At 41.0% G+C, this 19,571-nt stretch overlaps 1 protein-coding gene and 1 non-coding gene across 3 annotated transcripts; one reads left to right on the top strand and one right to left on the bottom strand.

Annotated features, from left to right (window-relative positions):
* The first annotated feature begins 633 nt into the window (after window positions 1-633).
* Window positions 634-9,864, top strand: Gprc5d (G protein-coupled receptor class C group 5 member D). Of its 2 annotated transcripts, XM_003470418.3 has the most exons (4): window positions 634-752; window positions 1,837-2,777; window positions 8,427-8,494; window positions 9,588-9,864. In XM_003470418.3, the coding sequence occupies exons 2-4, from the start codon at window positions 1,880-1,882 to the stop codon at window positions 9,657-9,659; spliced, it is 1,038 nt and encodes a 345-aa protein (XP_003470466.1). In that variant the 5' UTR covers window positions 634-752; window positions 1,837-1,879; the 3' UTR covers window positions 9,660-9,864. The 2 variants fall into 2 exon arrangements, with proteins under 2 accessions (XP_003470466.1, XP_013008479.1); XM_013153025.2 differs by lacking the exon at window positions 8,427-8,494.
* A 5,229-nt stretch (window positions 9,865-15,093) lies between these two features.
* On the bottom strand, window positions 15,094-15,195 carry LOC111757058 (small nucleolar RNA U13). The gene has a single exon (XR_002791441.1). It is a non-coding gene; the product is annotated as a small nucleolar RNA U13 (small nucleolar RNA).
* Window positions 15,196-19,571: the final 4,376 nt, after the last annotated feature.

Here is a 19,571-nt window from a genome sequence, read left to right as displayed (position 1 = left end):
GGGGGTTGAACGTAAGGCCTTTGCACTGAGCTATCTCTCTAATCTTTTTTATTTTTATTTTTATTTTTATTTTTGAGATAGCATCTTACTAAGTAACTCAGTTGCCCAGGCTAGGCTGAATTTGCGATTCTCCTGCCTCAGCCTCTCAGAATGCTGGAATTACAGATGTATACGTGCCATCACATTATCACATTTAGGCCACTGACCTTCTGAATGCTAATGGTAGGCAATATCACCCTTCCTATGGTCCAGTGAAACTCTTGTTAGTTTGTAAAAGGGATGTCGTTTTGAATCTTGTAATAACATTAAGATGTATGGAAGTCTCTAGAAGTGGCTTTTTTAGGAAGTAGGTCAGAAGGATGAAATACCCTTCTGTAAGGCCAAATGGACCCCTGTTTTTTCCTGAATACACTGACTATAGGAGAAGGTGCAGACTTCCCTAGCTTCACACTCCTTCACGATATCCCAGAGGCCAAGTGCCTGGGCTTAGCAGAAGAATGAAAAATAATGGTTCTCACCAAAAAAAAAAAAAAAAAAATCTACGTGGAAAAGTTGCTGTGAAACTGGAATAGGTGTGTCTTTCTGTCCTTCCGGTTCTTTTTATAGGCACTGCAGGAACCTGAGTGAGGGCCTGCAGTTCTTCCGCCCATTTGGGAGAGATTAAAGAAGCTGAGGTTGTCTCCTTCTTACTCATTTGCAGTTAAAACCTCACCATCACTACAGCCTCAGCTTCCAGAGTGGACACAGAAGAGGTAAGTCGGAATCAAGGTGACTGCTGTCGCCTATGCACTATGCACCGGGATCACCTCAGCCACCTAGTTTGGGATTAATTAAAGGGGAATGGGTTTAGGGGTATTCAGAAGCATGGTGATTTGGTTTGATTTGGTTTGGTTTGGTTTGGTTTGGTTTGGTTTGGTTTGGTTTGGTTTGGTTTGGCTTGGCTTTGCTTGACTTGATTTAGTTTTCTCCAAATAATTATATGAGATGTTTTTTAACAAACTATCCCAGTCAAAACATGGACTTCGGTATGAAACTTTTGGTAAAAATGGAAACATTTTGTATAATATTTGATAAACAATCTGCAGGTGTTGAATAATAACCTGTTTCATGGATTGACTTGAATTGAAAGAAGAAACAGTCATTGAGTTAAACTTACTGGGAAAAGTCATCTCTGTCCTCCAAGCAGTGCATCTGCATCTAGAATAATCAGTGCTCCACTAGTATGGTCAACCTTTGGTTGACATAGCTGGAAACCCAGCAATCATGCAAATATTGTGACATACCCTATCTTATGAAAAAACATTCTGTATTTGCTTTCAAAAAGCCCTAGAAATTGTGACACAGAAATGGATGACTTTTCAAACCTTGCCTGGGCAACTTAGCAATTTAATGAGACTCTATCTCCAAAAAAAAAAAAAAAAGGATTATCTAGTGCCCCACGGAAACCCACTCTGTTTCTCCCAGGAGAAGTATGGAGCTTTCTTAGCAGATAGTTTGGAGAATCTTAGGTTAGAGTTCTCATTTCCTTTCCTGGTATCCTACATACAACAGTTATAAAACTAGGGATGATATATGTCTCAGCATTTCCCATCCCCGTAGACTGATGGATATATATATCTGATTTTTATCCCTCTATGGAAGCTTAGCACATAGATTATCAGGAGTCAAATTAAATGGAACTTGAGACTTCTCAGTGTCCTAGCAAATCTGGTAGAACCGTTTCCTTCACGTGCCCAGGCATCTTCATTTGGAATGAGAGACACTATAGCCTAGGATCCTAACATCATGCAGTGGTTGGATGGAAAGTCATCTGTTTGTCTCTTCCTTTTTCTGCAGGGTACCAGAAGACCATTCCTGTGAGGTTCACTCATAAGTCACCATGTATGAAGATTGCGTGGAGTCCACTAAAGACTATTATCTCTTCTGTGACAATGAGGGATCATGGGGCATAGTCCTGGAGGCCTTGGCAGCAATTGGCATAGTGGTGACAATTCTGCTGCTCTTAGCCTTCCTCTTTCTCATGCGAAAAGTGCAAGACTGCAGCCAGTGGAACGTCCTCCCCACCCAGTTCGTCTTCCTGCTGGGTGTGCTGGGGCTCTTCGGACTTGCTTTTGCTTTCATCATCCAATTCAATGAACAAACTGCCCCTGTGCGCTACTTTCTTTTTGGGGTTCTCTTTGCTCTCTGTTTCTCATGTCTCCTGGCTCATGCCTCCAACCTGGTGAAATTGGTCCGGGGTGGAGTCTCCTTCTCTTGGACAACAATCCTGTGCATTGCTGTTGGGGTCAGTCTGCTCCAGACAATTATTGCTATTGAGTATGTGACTCTCATGATGACCCGTGGCATGATGTTTGAGCACATGACACCCTATCAGCTCAATGTGGACTTTGTTGTGCTTTTGGTCTATGTCCTCCTCCTGATGGCTCTCACGTTCTTCATCTCCAAAGCCACTTTCTGTGGCCCATGTGAGAACTGGAAGCAACATGGCAGGCTCATCTTTGTCACTGTGCTCATCTCCATCATTATCTGGGTGGTGTGGATCTCCATGCTCATGAGAGGCAACCCGCAGCTCCAGCGGCAGCCCCAGTGGGACGACGCAGTCATCTGCATTGGCCTGGTCACCAATGCATGGGTTTTCCTGCTGCTGTACATCATTCCTGAGCTCTGCATTCTCTACAGATCATGCAGGCAGGATTGCCCTGCACAAATCAACACCTGTGGTGCGGTCCCAGTCTACCAGCGCACCTTCCGCTCGGAGAACCAGGAGCTCTCCAGAGGTACTTTCCCGAGGGGATGTGGGCAGGGTTCAGGGGACAGGGAGGGGCTCCACTGGAAGAAATAGGGCAGCAGGCAGAGCAAGAGGGATCCAAAAGAAATGGCCAGATATTGGGTGAGTGACTTTGTAGTTCAAGCACAAAGATGAAGACTCCCAGATTCAAGGTTAACTTTTTATGAAAAATTAGTTCTTTCATAAAACAGAGAGGGTCCAAGACAGAAATAAATCAAAGATCCTAAGTAAAGAAGGTGTGACTCTGAGTGCTCAAGCTGAGTAAAGAGAGGCACCCACTATAAAAACCAGTTAACTAGCCCCAAGTTGGGCTTGGATCACGCTATTGTATGACATTGAATGCTACATCCAAATGAGTTGGCTATCAAATACAAAAGTAATCTTGGAAATAGTGATGAACATTTTAAAATTTCAAGTATTGAAGCTAATTCGTCCCAACATAATGTTAAATGTTTCATGGGATTTGTCACTCATAAAAGCCACCGAATCCAGCAGCTTCTGGATTTCTAGTTTAAACTGTGAACTGTTTTAAATCTTTCAAGATTTACAAAAAAGCCCAGGAAGGATCATTTAATCCAAATATGTGAAAGTTCTAATGTGTGGTCATTGGTAGACATAAGGCATCTGGCTTACATGATGTTTTCATAATAATTTCTGAGTCATATTTTTATTATTATGTAAGACCAAGCCACCTGACTCTATTTTGTTATGAAATAATACGTATTATGTATAATAACAAAGATATTTGGTCCCCAGCAACCTGGGGGAAATGGTGCTAATTTCAGTTATCTGGAAATGCATCAAAATCCATTAATTCCTTTTCTGAAACATCTGGCCTATTATTCAGAACTCACTACCACTGTTTTACATCAATTTTCATGTCTTAATGGGCAGCTGATTTCTCATATTTTATTTCTAGTATATAATAATGGTGTTTTTAAATATATTATTTGGTACACATAATGTTCACCAAGCTAAAGAAAATTAATGTAAAGCTTTCCTTTTAAGTGCATATACTTTTTTGAGCTGCATTCTATGGCTAATTATAGATTCAAATTAAATCCTATTTAGATAAATGTGCCCATTAATTCTTTTCAGTTCAGTTGACCAAGAATCAGAAATTAACACTATACATTCCTCTAAAATTTTTTCATTGCTTATTGATAATTGCAATCAGATCACTGGAGAACTGTGGCAAGAGTTGCAGAGTCCATCTTTCTTGAAATGTCTTTTCATAGTTTTTACCAGTAGATAGGATAAAGGTTGCTGTGTTGGCTTTTTTTGTTGTTGAATGTTTCCACCAAACAAAAGTCAGAAAGAAGACCTGAGTTTCACAAAAACTTACTACAGTATTCCTTACCTCCCCCAAATATTAAGCATGTGTGTTTTAAGGTATGTCTTAGTTGAAGAGTGAGCATTTATAGAAGGACATGCTTCCTCAGTTGGCCATGACAACTCTGTTACCAAAGCAAGGTTAGAAAACCATTTCTGAGCAGGAAATAGTTCGGCAATGATAGTCATTGCCAAAGCAGTTCGATATTTCGTGGGGAGAAAAAAAAACAATAGTGTAGTTAAAAAAAAAAATTCTGAATTTCTCTCCAAGATAGGACATAGCTACCAGAAACTTTAGGTTACAGAATGGAATCACAAGGTAGGTCACCCGGAAAAAGCACAAATATCAAAAATTAGAAGACTAATTAAAAATCAATTTAAAAATGCAGGATTACAGCTACTCAGGAAAGAGGTAAGTGCCAGAGAGGTAGAGGATCAGTAAGTAGAAAGAGCCTGAAAGTCATCAGGGGTCAGGAGCAGCGGGAAAGCAGTTCTGCTGCCTGGGGCTGTTTGCTGAAGAAACATTTAAGATTCTGTGTAAACAGACGTGGCTGCCAAGACCAACCATGTCCCTGTCCTCAGCATGAGTCATTCTCCAGCCAGTCTTCCCATCCCAGGCCTGGGAACCTTTAATGAGAAGTATGGGGACTTCGGGGAGACTCTGCAGAAAACCACAGAGATGATTAAAGGGTTATAGCATCAGACCTGTGTGGAAAGGGTAAGACAAGGCTGACTTGGCAGTTCTTAGGCTTTATGTGCCTTTCTAGTAGTGCTCTGGCTCTCTCTCTGTCTGTCTGTCTCTCCTTTCCCCTTTCCCCTCTCCTCCTTCTCTCTAAATTCTGAACTAAAATGCATCACTTTGTCCAAGTCCATCAGGCAAATGGACTTATGACTCTTCTGATTACTGCTATTTGTAGCTGCGGCTCCAGTAACATAAGTATTTGATTTGCCACTGGGTTTATAAGAACAGAGTTCTTCAGCTAAAGAAATGTAAGTCAAAGGATGATTAGCAGAGAATTTCACAAGAATGAAGATCTCCCTGCAAGAGGCTATTGTCCTGTCAGTTTTCCATCTCAACTAAAAAAACAGGGAGTGGGAATGAATTTGAACCAAATCAGGAGGGATTAGATCAAATATGAAAATAAGAGATGGGAAACACTTTGCTTGAACAGATTAGCAAAAAGGATTAAGGACTCTATCTCCCCAGAAATCTTTCAAGAGAAGATTAGACTTTATCTTGCTAAAGTGGCTTCTGGATTTAAATCCAAAATATAAAAAACATCTGGATAGAAAGTAAAAATGCAATCAGGCATGTCACTACCAGATACTGAACAAATGGTTATAAATATTCTTCACCCTGGTTCTAAATATGTATGGATTGAACTTTCAATTCAGTTGCTCTTCACCAGGATCTTAAGCCAAAAGTATGGATAAATGCTCTTGTGGCATTTGATTAGTATTTTAGAATCTCAACATATTGTTAGGCTCAGGAAACTGTAACAGAAAGATGCTCAAGAGGAGGGCAAAGAATTTATGCATGTATGAATAAAGTAATTAAAATGCAAAATAAAAATGCAAAAGCCATTATGTGAATGTTTAATTAGTCATTTACATACATCTGGGATTGTCTATTTTTTAGCATATCTTTCATTAATTAGATCAGTTGATGGATAGGCTCCTTGGAGTTGGCGAATTTCTTAATATTTCTGCTCCCAAATGAAGTATAACTAATGCCCAAAAATAAATGAGTGGATTACTAAATCAGCTGGTCTCTTCACTGGAAATTCGTAGAAACATTAATCTAGTAGACTATCAACTACCAATATTTTTGTAAGAGAAAAGCTTCTCTTCTATTACCCATTTTATCAGTTTTAGATTAATTAGAATATTTTTACATTGAGCTTGCTAAAAGAAAAGCCCATCCATGTTCAAAAGAATCACAAGACTGTGGACATTTTCCCACATGATATTTGAATGTGATAGACAAACCTACAATGATTCATTTTGAAGATATTAGGCAAAAATAACCAATGAATCTACATGATATAAAAATGGATCAGTGAAAACAAAATAAAATGAACCAGGCGAAAATTGTTCCTGAAAACAGGAGTCTTTTGGGATATGTTCCCATCTTTTGCTAACTAGAGTCCTTTTGACATTCTCTTCCACCTTAATCCAGTTCCATGATGTCAGGTGTCACAACTGTCGTCTGTTCCTCCACAGCAAGCTCTTTTTGATATTCTTAGATGTTGCAAGGATTTACAAAAATTGATTTCAGATTGAGTGGCGTGGTGCATGCCTGTAATCCCAGCACTCAGGAGGCTGAGGCAGGAAGATCACTGTGAGTTCAAGGCCAGTCTGGGCTATGTAATGAGTTCAATAAGTTCAAATTCTGAATTACATAGTGAGACTCTGCCTCCCCTTCCAAAAAACAAGTTGATTTCATAAATGTTGATAAATTTTATTTACCAGTTAAAGACTCACTTGAGAAAGAGTTACAGGCAGATGGGGGAGGAGGGCTGAGAGCAAGTCAGAAGCCTGCAGGCTCTGCGAGGGTTTGACACCCTTGGAGATCAGCGCATAACTGGACAGCAGCACCCGGGTTTCAGGACTCCACTTGGCTTCTTTCATGCCAATTGGAAAAATTGCTCCTGCAAACACAAGACCAGGGGCTCCAAGACTCTAGGAGTCTCCTCAGTCTTTGTTGATAAATGAGGGTTATTATGCCCCTCCTTACCTTCTCTACATGTAAATGTCAGGTCTTCCTCACTCTCAATTCCTATCATGAGATGGTTGCTGGTTGATCATAGAGAAATATTCGGCCTTTTGGTAAATCCATGAGCAATAACTGTAGCTCGAGAATTACTTTTTCTAATGTATCATTTGGCCTGATGAGAATGTTGGGTGAAAGCCGGTTACCAAGGGACTGAATGGAGGAGCTTTGGTACACTACAAGAAGCAAAGTAAAGCCAAGACTTCAATTTGTTCTGCCTTAAAAGAAAGATAAGCAGCTGGGGATTTAGCTCAATGGCACAAGCGCCTGCCTGGCAAGCTCAAGGTCGTGAGTTTGATCCCTGATACAAAAAAAAAAAAAAAAGAAAGAAAGAAAGAAAGAAAGAAAAAGATAAGCATTTGCCTAATGCAGTGGTACATACATGCCTGTAATCCCAGTTACTTGGGAGGCTGAGGCAGAAAGATTAAAGTTTGAGAGGTCAGCCTGGGCAACTTAGAGAGATCCTGCTCAAAAGTTTCATTAAAAAAAAACAAAATAGAAGAAAAAGCTGAGGATTTTAGCTCACAGCCCTTGGATTTAATCACCAGTACTGGAACAGGAAGGAGGAAACTGAGAGGAGGAGGGAGAAATGACACGATAAATATTTCAAACCTTACAGCCTCCAGCTTCTTTTAAAAATGCCAGCAGGAGGAGGTTCTCAGAGCCTCAATTAAAATTACACACCGTTATCACCACCAAAAATAATACACAAAGAGCACATATATTTTTCTCTATGTCATGCTCTGATCCAAGGGTTTTATGCACATATGAGTTACATCTTCAAAATAACTCTATTCAGTACATTTACTATTACATCACTGTCTCTTATTTCCATCAGGAAGCCAAAGCAACAAAAGGCTAAGGAACTTGGCTTTTACTAACACAGGTGAGGGACCCAGCAATCGTTCTCCAGGGCTGGAGTCCTTCTCCACTCAGCACTACAGACCCTGAGCATGAACACTAGTGATGCAATTACACCTGTCATCCAAACACAAACAATGCATCGAGCATGTGCCTGGCCTTGGAGATGGGCAGGCATCTGTCCACACCATTCTCAGGTCTAGCTGAGAAGACAGACACAAAGAAAATAGCTGCGTGTGTGACTGCTCGATCACAGTGTAGGATGCCTCTAAGGGTCGTTATTTTAATTATTATATCCAGTTTTTAAAATCGAGAATTGAGCCCAAAGGGACAGTTTAAAAGAGGGTGATGCCCAAGTTTACACAATTATCACTAAGAGAGCGAGCGCTCTGCTCTGGAGCTAGCGTTCTTTCTCTGGAAAGTGATGGTGATTCTTCCACCAATTTGGTTACCAAATACCATTGCTTCTCCTATTCACACACATATAACCTCCTTCATACGCTTTTAAATCACTCCTAAATCATACAGGTTTTTTTCAATAACAACCCCAAATGAATATTGCTTTTCAAGGATCAGGGACTCCTTTGCAAGCTATTGAGCCATTTCATCCTCAAGAGCTGTTTCCCCCTAAACTTCGGACACTAACCCAGCCCTCCCTCCTTTGGCTTTCAGCCCGAGACAGTGATGGAGCTGAGGAGGATGTAGCATTAACTTCCTTTGGTTCTCCCATTCAGCTGCAGGTAAATGTGCTCCTCTCATTCATCCAGGAGGGACAGAGCTGCTGTGCCATTTTTGAAGAGCCGTCTGGCTCCACTTGCAATAGCCTTCCTGACCTTAAGACATGGAAGTCAGGGCAAGATCGTCCCCAAAGGCATAAAGAGCTTGTGCATTCTGCTCGAGGCATACCAGGGTAGCGCAAGCTAGATAAGGCTCCCATTCTCCTCTGCCCACACCTGTGAGTACCCTGTCTAGTCATGCAAACCAGTGACCCTGCAAAGAAAAGGGAACATGGAGGGTGTGTATGAGGATAAAGAGCCAACTGGCTGGGTTTTGCACTGAGGTCTGTAGAAGATGCTAAGTATGAGTGAGTTCCAGGTCTGTTTTTAGTATCAGTTGTCTAACTCCATCCCCTGAACCTCCCCCATTGCCTCTCTGAATCACTGTCTACTCCAGCCGCAGGGCTGCCCTCAAGAACAGGGCAAGGTCTATCATCATCATCAGGATGCCCAGATGGATGAGCCAATTTTAATCCTTTTAGGAGAAAAACAGGGAACACTGCTGAGTAGATTGAACATAACTCACGTCTGTGCTGTGATGGCTCCAAGACATTCAAATCTGAACGCCAAAAATACTACACTGAGACACAGTGTTTGCATTATGGGGCTCAAAAGCAACTAAAATCCAGGATTAAAAGGCGCATGCAGACTGCTTGCTCAATGAACTTTACCAGGCAGTGAGCTAAGCTAGGCCCTCTGACTGTTATCTGAGGCTTTGCCTGTTTCTAGAATGACAAGGGCCAAGACATAGCTACAAATCATTTGCTCTAATTAATCCTCAGGAGGGCGTTTACACAATGAGAAAATCTTTATTATCCCCTCTAAGACTTTCTTGGATGAGTTTCAATATCTAGTAATCAGCCATTCCAGAGCCCTGCAAAAAGATTCTTGTTACAGCCCAAGCGGGCAGCCTGAGACGAGCAGGCTCGGTATTTTTTTCTTTTTCGTTAACAAAGAATTAAATTACGGTGAGATGATAATATTTCGATACAGTTCAGGAGATGATTGTCCCCCACTTTAGCTCAGAATGTTGACGATGGAACTTCTTCCTTTCCAGACTGTTGATACTACACAAGAGTATCTCATCCCCCGGGCAACGCTAAGCCCCCAGCAAGATGCAGGAGTGTAACATCTACAGGAAGCATGAACAGTGGAAATCCAGGAGTGCAGCCCGACCCAGGTGACCGGGATAGACGGCTGAAGCACTCCCAAGTCACACTGCCAATACTGCATCTGCCGGTCCTTCCCCCTGTTTCCAAGCTCTTCCCACCATTCTGGACCCTTCACCAAGCAATGACCCTTTCAAGCAGAATTACATACTTGCTGCCACCCTACCTTGCTTGTGTGTATCTTTTTTCATTCATGTGGTTGCCTTAGCCCTTTGCCAGCAAACCTGGAAGGAACTGGTGCCACTTACTAATGGGACTGAAATACCCTGGTCTGAAGAAATTAGGTTCATTCCAACATGACAAATTAGAGATGTGAGTAGGAATGTAACTACTGCGTTACTCCACTCATTAGTATTTTTTAGTCATGCTTTAAAAAAATAACAAAATTTACCATTTAAACCACATTCGAGTGTCCAATTTACTAGTGTGAAATATATTGACCCTATGGTATACAAAGATCCCTAAAACTTTTTTTTTAAGCAAAATTGAAATTCTATGCCCATTGAATAATCCCCACTACCACCCAGCCTCTGGCTGTCACCATTCTGTTTATTGTCTCTGTGACTTTAGCTATTTTAGATGCTTTATATGACAGAATCACAAAGTACTTGTCTTTTTGTGACTGGCTTCTTTCACACAGTACAGTGTCCTCCAGGTCTAGCCATGCTATAGTGTGTAACTGGCTTTCCTTCTTTTTAAAAGCTAAGTAGCATTTTATTGTATGAATACATCACATTTTCTTTACTCATCTGTAGGATATTTGAGTTGCTTCTACCTTGTAGCTGCTATGATCAATGTTGCAATGAATATGAGTGTCCAAATACCTCTTTGAAATCCTGCTTTCAGGTCTCTATTTGGGGGGGGGGGAATGGTTCAGACACAATATTACTATGTGGCCCAGGCTGGTTTTAAACTTACTGTGTAGTCTAGGCTTGCCTCAAACTTGAAGTGACCCTCCTGCCTCAGCCTTCCATCTCAGCCTCCCCAGCACAGGGATTACAGGCAGGCACTACCACACCTGGCTCTGCTTTTTATATATGTCCAAAAGTGGGATTTCTAGATTATATGGTAACTCTATTTCTAACTTTCTGAGAATCCTTCAGATTGTTTGCCATTGTGGCTACATCATTTTACATTTCCACCAATAATGAACAAAAAGTTCCAATCTTTCCACAACTTCACTAATACTTGTTATTCCCTTGGTGTTTCTGGTTTTTGTTTCTATGTTTGGTGGCCATTCTAGAGAGTATGAGATGTCTAGTTATTTTTCATAGAGAAACCCAAAAGGCTAGGGAAGTAGATCCCTAGCAGAGTGCTCCTTTAGCAGGCATGAGGCCCTGAGTTTGATCTCCAGCACTGTGGGGAGAGGGACAGGGTGAAGGAGAGGGAGGGGGAAAGGAAAAAGGAAAAGGGAGAGAGGGAGAGGGGGAAGTGGAAGGAGAGAGGGAGGGGGAGAAGGGGGAAGAGGGAAAGGGAGGAGAAGAGGGAGGAAGAGACTAGAGAAAGAGAGATAGAGGCAAGAGATCACTGCAAGTCTGGGGCCAGTATAGGACACATAGTGAGTTCAGGCTAACACAGACTATAAGACAAGACTGTGTCTCAAAAAAAATTGGAATTTTCTATAAAGTTTATAGCGGGATGCTCAGAATCACTCCACCTGTATTCACATTGGTTATTGCCACAAACTGGGGGCTGGGCAACTTTGTCCCCTAGTGTCACCAGCCCATCACAGTTCCACGGTAGCAGTAACCTGCTTTGATGAACCAGTAAGAGCAAAGGAAGAGCCACTCCAGTTGATGCTCATAAAGGATGTGAAGTGGTGAATATAAAAAGCCAACTCTGCCCATCTTGATGCTTCTAATGAGCTGGTGCCTCTGCATGCACTGTCTCACCTTCATTCCTCTGCAGCCCACATCCTCCCCTCCATGGATCTATGTGGCCTTCACACTCATCTGTCACAGAGGCCTGCTCCCAAAAGGTCCTTAATAGGGTTCCTTCCTTAAGGAGGAGACAACAGAATCTTGGAGGGGTAGGATGACTTAGCCACACCGGAGTTAGTGGTAGCCCAAGTTTTCCGATTCCTCGGCTGGTCTTCTTCCCCGGTTAGAGGCTTCTCTATGCCTGTCTTTCCATATTAACAAGTAAGGTGTCCTCCCAGAGAGCCAAATGAGATACCCAGCCAGTGAGTACTGAGTGCACAAGGAAAAGCTAACTCTTCCTGTGTAAAGGAGTCTTTTAGTGAACAATGTGGAGCATGGATCGTTCAATAGCAACAAACATTTCTGAGCATCTGCAAGATGCCAGGAATTATTCAAGGACTCAGCCCTAGATGAAGCAGGCAGCACTGCTTTGGCAGAGCTTCTGTTTCTGTGAAAGAGATGATACAATGGAGAGAACTTCAGGAACACAGCTTGTTGGCCTTACAGAGGACGGTGAATCTTGTCCTGGATAATATGGTCTATTAATGGCTGAACCAGTACTTAGATTCTCAAGCCTTTTCAAATGCTCATTTACTACACTTTCACCTGTGTTTCTGCTACATTAAAATTAGCTGTTATTATTTTTTTCAAACATGTGCCCTAAGCAATGTTAGTACAAGCCAGCACCTCAGTAAATGACCAAAGCACTTGACCTTCTGCACTATTGGTAATAAAAAACTGAGAAAAATGCTTAATCTTTTAGTAAGCCCCTGACCTATAGATGAGGCAGTGTTCACATAAATGACCTAATTTTAGAGGTAGAAACAAGAAACACAATTTTATGTCTGCCCTGAAAGAAAACAATTATCACTCTATTTCTCCTGACTGTTATCCCAGTAAGGATGACAACCACACTGTCAACTTAATTTTGTTTTGTTTTGTACTTGTAGGTGAGAGATGTTTTCTACAGAGTCCACTGGTAAATATTTTAAAACCCAATAATGCCTAATAATGGCCTATTACTGTATTTTGTTCAAAATATTTTTCCAATAGTGTAGGTAAAATTAAAACAAATTGCCTCTGAAATTTGTGGCAGAAGTTTAGCAAATTTTAGAGTAAGTACCAATGATGATTGGGGGCTGTACATTGCTCATACATCATTCATGCTGCCTTAGGAGTGGAGTTTTATTGTAAGGCTACCCACAAAGAGGAGATGAACTTTTCCTAGGAGCCCACTATAACTACTCAGCCCACCTAATGGAGATCCTGTACCATCAGGCACCTTCCCCATCCCTATAATCCCCCTCTGCCACTTTGACATACTCTTCCTCATCCCTGCTTCTCTCAGAGACTGGATTTCTACATCCATAGGTGAGATTCCTGAGAAGGATTCTGATTGGCCCAGCTGATTATGGTCTTCAATTGGGAGATCTTTTGCATCAGCCCGCCCCTTAGCTTCTAATCAGCCCAGGGATTGGCTGCCCTTGGATCTGTTCTCTCCTTTGTTTCTGTGGTACAGATTGGCTCATATATGTCTGCTTTCTCTGTGGGAAGCTGTGTGCCTTGAGGTATCTCTGGGCAGCATGGGAAGGCGTCACATGCACCATGGGTAAGCAGTGCAGGAGAGACTAATCCAGAAAATGTATGGGATTATAAAACATTTTTATGAGAATGCAACTTAATTTCTTTTGAGTTCATGTAGCAATTCACATAGCAATAAAAACCCAAAGTCCCTTAAATAAAAATCTACACAGGGTGTGATGGCACACCTGTAATCACAGCTCTTGGGAGGCTGAGGTAGGAGGACTGCTGTGAGTTCAAGGCCAATTGGGTTATCTAAACCAGTTCAAGGCCAACCTGCACTACGTAGGGAGACCCTATCTCAAAAAAAAAACCCAAAATAAATAAGAGGAACCCACTTAAAAGAGCAACTATAATTAGCATATTTAGCTAATTATTAAATTTACCAGGTATTTGAAAATCTAAATTCATTTTATATGTAATAGGTTACATAATTCAAATGGTGCTTATTGTCTTATATATACTAGATAGTTTCCACGTGATTTATTTTATCCAAACAAAAATATATCAATTAAAAACTTCATTTCAAAATACCTCCCAGGTATAACATAGTTCAGTTGGTTAGAATACAGTTCTAATAAAATATCTACTCAGGTAGGGTTAATGTTTCTTTCATCCTGATAGTTTTTCCCTGACTCAAAGAACATCAAAGATTTATTTCCCTCCCCATTAAATTCCATGACCTTCCCATAAGCTTTTTAGAGCTTTCTATTTATTCTTCCACGTATGGTTGGATGAAGCTAAACTTTTCTCATTCTATTCGTTATTTTTTGTCTATTAAACTCTCCATTTTCCCTACAATAATATCTACTTCATATTAGCCAAATTCAAGTTCTTGTTCTCCATTTCACACTTTCACAATATATTTTCAACATTTGCCTCTTCCTAGGGACTTTGATGATGTAGAGAGAGAGGGTTGCCACACACCAAACCTCACTTAAATTCTGGCAGAACAAGATAAACACGAGCAACCTCCTCAGAATAAGCCCAATAAGCCTCCTTTAAAAGAATACAATTAATAAAGACTTGCTTTATTGGCACAGAAGTTTTGCCCTTATGATGGAATTTCTCAATCAATGTTAAATGGCAGTAATCACAAAGATCTTGACTTCTAAGAAGTAGCATCTGACTTCTGAATAAAGAAAGTCATTTTTTCAGAGTTGCTCAAAATATCTTGATGGGCTAGGCCAATGGTAAGCTCTGGTGTCTGCAAACACTTCTATATATCAGTCTTCAGACTATTAAAAATTAAATTTTTGTTTTAAGACATATCACAACTTTTTATGCAAAGAACTTTAAGCTGGCACAAGGTGCTGTATTGCTTAAAATATGAAGTACTGGAATTCCCTTCCTGTTGCTGCCTTCAGGAATGTCTTGAGATAACCAGCATGAGAGGCTTGCCGTGATGGCCGAACCATTGGATCAGAGGTATGAGCCCAATGACGAATTTCTAACTGATTCACCCCTTGAAGATCTTCCAAATACACTCTGGGAATGTCATTGGATGGCTTTCTGAACTTTTCTAAAGACAGCAAAGATGTTAGAACTTGAACCATATTTCGTGTCTGGTTAAATCAAGTCTGAGTTTGCAAATGGAAGGAACTTGAGGCAAGTGTCACACATAGTACTCAAGATACACCAAGATGGTAAGAATTTCAGCTGCGTCTATTACCTCGCACTGACTTTAAGATCGTGGTATGTATAGTGCAAAGTAGGTGCAGAGGACTCTATTCGTGAAAAAGTTATAAAACAGGTAAAACTGAATTGTAGTGTTGCATTTAGATTTCAATTTGTGAAACAATTTTTAACTCACTAACATTTTTTATATGATAAAAATGCAACTAGGCAAACACATGGTGCTTTTAAAATTCCTTTTCTCTCTTTTTATTTTTCCAATCAGATGGGTAATGTGCTGACGTCATAACAAGGCTTGAGGGAGGCACATCTCACGCATACAGTGTGAACACCCAGTCATCATGCTCAAGAACTGAAGGATCTAAAACTTCCTGGTTAATAAGAAATTATCCTTTAATTATTCTGTTCTAAGAGAGTCAATTTTACATCTTCCTACCAGGACTCACCTACATAGACTGAAGGGCTAGACTTTTTTTTTTTTTTAATTTTTATTTAAGGAGAAAAGAAAAGAAAGAAAAAAAAACAGTGAAGGGGTACAAGTTATACAGATTTACAGAATAAAAAAATGCGCAGTAGGAAATCACTAGTTAATGGATTACATATTGCCATCTTAGAAATAATTGTTCAAGTCACAAAATTAAAGCTTGTAGAGTGGACATTCCACCAATGATACTGCAAACAGTTCTGTTCAATGATCCAATAAAACTCTATGATATCATTTTCTATCTTACACTTTTAAATATACATGCAGTTATATAGTTTAGAGCACTTTCTTTTCCTCTCTTTTGTACAGTGACTATTACACATTTTGGGTTTCATTGCTCCCACGGTTCTTGTTGCTTTTTTGGAAGAGAGTAAAACCAAATGTGACATAACAGAACAGAATCGGTCAAGTCAAAAGGGTGGACATAATAGATAATATAAAAACATAATACAAGGTGATCAACAATGGTTACCCTAATGCCTCCCGCTATTTCTAATAGAATTGCCTATATCATTAGTTGTAATACAATTGAACAAAACCGTAAAGAATAAAACCGACAAAACCAAAACATTGGAGACATTGTAGGTCTTCAAAAGTAGATAAAAGTCAACGAGAATGGGCGTTATAATGAATCTCATTATCTTCTCAGCTGATGCCTAAACTTTCGAACCTGATACTATCCAGCAAAACAGAATATAGGAACCTCAGTCAAAAACAAGATGGTGAGAGTAATACAGGGCTTCAAATCGAGATAATAGAAAGTCAAAGTGGGTTACTATATTATATCCTGCTATATTTTTCCCTGTAATTAAATGGGTAAAAATAAAAAAGTAAATAATGGAGTGGAGATTGAGAAAAAAAGAGGGCATAACAGCAAAACAGGGCAGATCAAAACATAACCATTTAAGCAGAATAGTGTTTCACCACCAGCTAATCCTGACCCAAAGATAGTTACCATATTGACTCCCTCCCTGAAGTCCTTGAGTACAACTTCATATACTGTAGCATTAAGTATATCAAAACAATGTAAATCCATTTAAGAGAATAACAGCATTATAGAGTATTTAGAATCGACTAACAGAAAATGAACAATGGTCTCTGTATAATCTCCTTGTCTTTAAAAGGTTTTTTCTTATACTATCGTACATAGTAAAATCCAATAAGATACAACCTGTTTAGACCATTGGAGACAGAAGAACAAAAGCTAGATGAGACTTCAAACCAAGATGGTACTAAATCAGCATTACCTATTAAGATGTCATTTTCTCCAAAAAAAAGCTGTTCCTATCATCCAATCTTCTCTGTCTCATTTCTGTTGAGCTCTTTTTCTGTCAGTAGCTGTCAGTTTGTCTTCTTCGTTTTGGTCTCTGCTCTATTCGTTGTGGCCTCCCCGCCCCTATTTCTGGGTTCTTTGTATTTTTCTTTTTTTAGAATATCCTGCAATACTTTCTGTAGGGTTGGATTGGTGGTTGCAAATTCCCCCAGTTCCTCTTTATCTTGGAAGCACCTCGTTTTTCCATCAATTTCCAGGGACAGTTGTGCAGGATATCTCAATCTTGGCTGTAGATTATTATCTTTCAAAGCTTGAATTATTTCTCCCCATGCTCTTCGTGATTTGATGGTTTGTGAAGAGAAATCTGCTGTAATTTTGATGGGTCTTCCCTTGTAAGTGATCTGTTTCTTGTCTCTTACAGCTTTTAATATTCTGTTCTTGTATTGATTTCTGGAATTTTTATTATTATATGCCTGGGTGTTTCTCTGTTAGGGTTGTAGGTAGCTGGGGTCCTGTATGCCTCATACATTTGAGTATCTTTACCTTTTGCTAAATTAGGAAAATTCTCCTGGATTATTTCTGTGAGTAGCTTTTGTAGTTCACTTGTTTGTGTCCCTACTTCTTCTTTTATGTTCTTTATCCTTAAGTTATGGCTCCTCTTATCATCTTCTTGTCTTTGTATTATTGCTGTGTGTTTCTTTGTTATTTTTAAGAAGTTTTTCATTTCATTCTCCCATGTTTCAAGTCTGCCCTCCAATTCAGATAGTCTGTCCTTAGTTTCTTTCAAGCTGTTATGCCAGTCTTGGGTATACTTCTTGATTTCTTGATAGTCCCTTTGCACCTGCTTCACATACTCAATGCTTTCTCTGTTTTCTCCATCAAGCAATTCTCCCCTCTTTTTCTGTTCTTCCACTCCACCATCTGCTTTTTCCTGGGTGGTGCTTAGCATTTCTCTAACTATTCTGCATACTTCTAGCTTCAGGTCATTGATAACTTCATTCCTGAATTGGTCTATGAGGCTCTCTAAATGGCGCTTAATGTATATTGGTACAGTGTCCACTATTGCCTGATTCTCAGGATTGGGGGTCGAGGAGCCTTTTTTGTTGCTTCCCTTCCCCATATTTTCTGTTCCTTATAAAATGTAATCTTACACAGGAGGCCCGGCTTCCCTGCCTGTCAGCTACAGCTTGATTGAATTGCGCTGGCTAGTTGTTCCAGCTCACCGCTGCGCCCCAGGGAGTTGCGGAGGAGGCAGCCTACGCGGAAGTCGGTCGCTCCTCCGGGCCACCGTCAAGCTCTGGGATCTGGGCTAGGCCAGCCTAGGGAGTCCGCCAGCAGCGTCCCTCCGGCCAGGCACCTTTCACCAATCCCGTCCGAGAGGGAAATGCGCGGCTGCAGTTGCCACCGCGCCCTGCTCTTACAGGACTGCCCGCGCCCAGAAAATCCTCCGCTGGAGTCAGACTGTGGTAGGGAGTCAGTTCCTCGCTCACCTTGCCACCAGTCAGCCTTCCTTCCTGCCCGTCGCGTTTCCGAGACCGTTCCCAGACGCCCATTCCCAGAGCTCGGGGGTCGCGTCTCTCCTTGCTGAGCCGCTGTGGAGGTAGCCGGCCGCCGCGCGGCGGGAAATCCAAGCCGCGGTTTCCAATGGCGTGGAGTCGAGCCTCCACACCGAGATTTTTCTGTTCCTATTTTAGCGCCAGGACTGTATTCCAAGTTGGATTCTCTCAGCCCAGTTCGTTCCTGAGTCAGCAGAGCATATCTCTACTGGTTCGTATCTCCTTAGTCCGCATCATTCCTGGCCTCTGAGCCGAGCCTTTAGAGAGCGTTCAGTAGTTGCTGTTGTCTGTCTGCCATGTTCTCCAGAGTCCTGCAGGGCTAGACTTTTTAAACATACTCCTCAAACAGAATGCTTTGTAGTAGCTCCACCTAGACCTTGTGTATATTTAAAAAATTTTATGTAGACTTTGTCTGAAATAAATTTTTAAATCCTTCAACACTGAATTCAGCAGCATTGTGCCCAACACTGTTTATTTCTAGAAAACTTTAACTTTTCAATTTTTGTTTTGACTATGTAGCTGCTTCAGATTTTTAAAAAAGTTTGCTATAACTCTGTTGTTATTATTAGGGCTTTGTTTAAAAAGTAAATGCAAACAAATGAGGGTGAACCTATAGCAAAATAAAATCTTAGATCATAAGAACCTTTAAGATTCCCAGGCCTGTAGGCTAACAATAATTTTTCTTTAGGTAGCACTTCACTGTTTATAGCACTTTACAATTTATAAATGACTTTCACATCCACCATTCCATCTGATCCACTGGGTAGGGTCCTCACTGCTTTTCAAGTACAGAGCCTCCATACATCTTTCATTAAGATACTGAGAATTTCACCTAATAACCGGCATTTGGGCCACTAAAATGGGGTCTTTGCTTTTCTTGTCTCTGCCTCCACATGGTAAGCTTTAGGGTAAAGCAGGGGTGGCTCTGGGGTGTTGCTCAGGTTCAGATGGTTGGAGAGGAGCAGCCCCAGAGCCTCAGCTGTATTACAATAGCACAGATATGTGACATGGGGTACCGGGCAGCTACAAGGGAAACCTAGGCACATTCTGAGAATGTGCGGCCATAGGGACACCTGAGCAAGAACACACAATGGACAAAGCCATAGATGAGAGGGCTGGAGAGCAAGGCTGAGCACACATGGGCTTCCTCCCAGACCTGTGAGTGGAACGCGCTGGCAAGAGGGGCCAGATCAGCTGGTCAGTGCTGCTCTGCAACATAATGGACGACGTGCCTCCTGTGTCCTCTTACCAAAGCACCTTTCTGGGTTTGGAATCAATTTTAAAAAATTAATAAAAAGTCTCCCATTAAGCTAGGCATGGTGGCAGGAGAATTGCTACAAGTTTGAGGCCAACCTGGGCTACATAGTGAGTTTAAGGCCAGCATAGACTAAATAGTAAGATCCCATCTCAAGAAAACCAAAACC

Source organism: Cavia porcellus, unplaced genomic scaffold, assembly GCF_034190915.1.
Source record: "Cavia porcellus strain 051 isolate PalLab524CR breed Dunkin Hartley unplaced genomic scaffold, mCavPor4.1 scaffold_27, whole genome shotgun sequence".
Lineage (NCBI taxonomy): Eukaryota > Metazoa > Chordata > Mammalia > Rodentia > Caviidae > Cavia > Cavia porcellus.
This window is presented reverse-complemented; position numbering and strand designations above follow the sequence as displayed.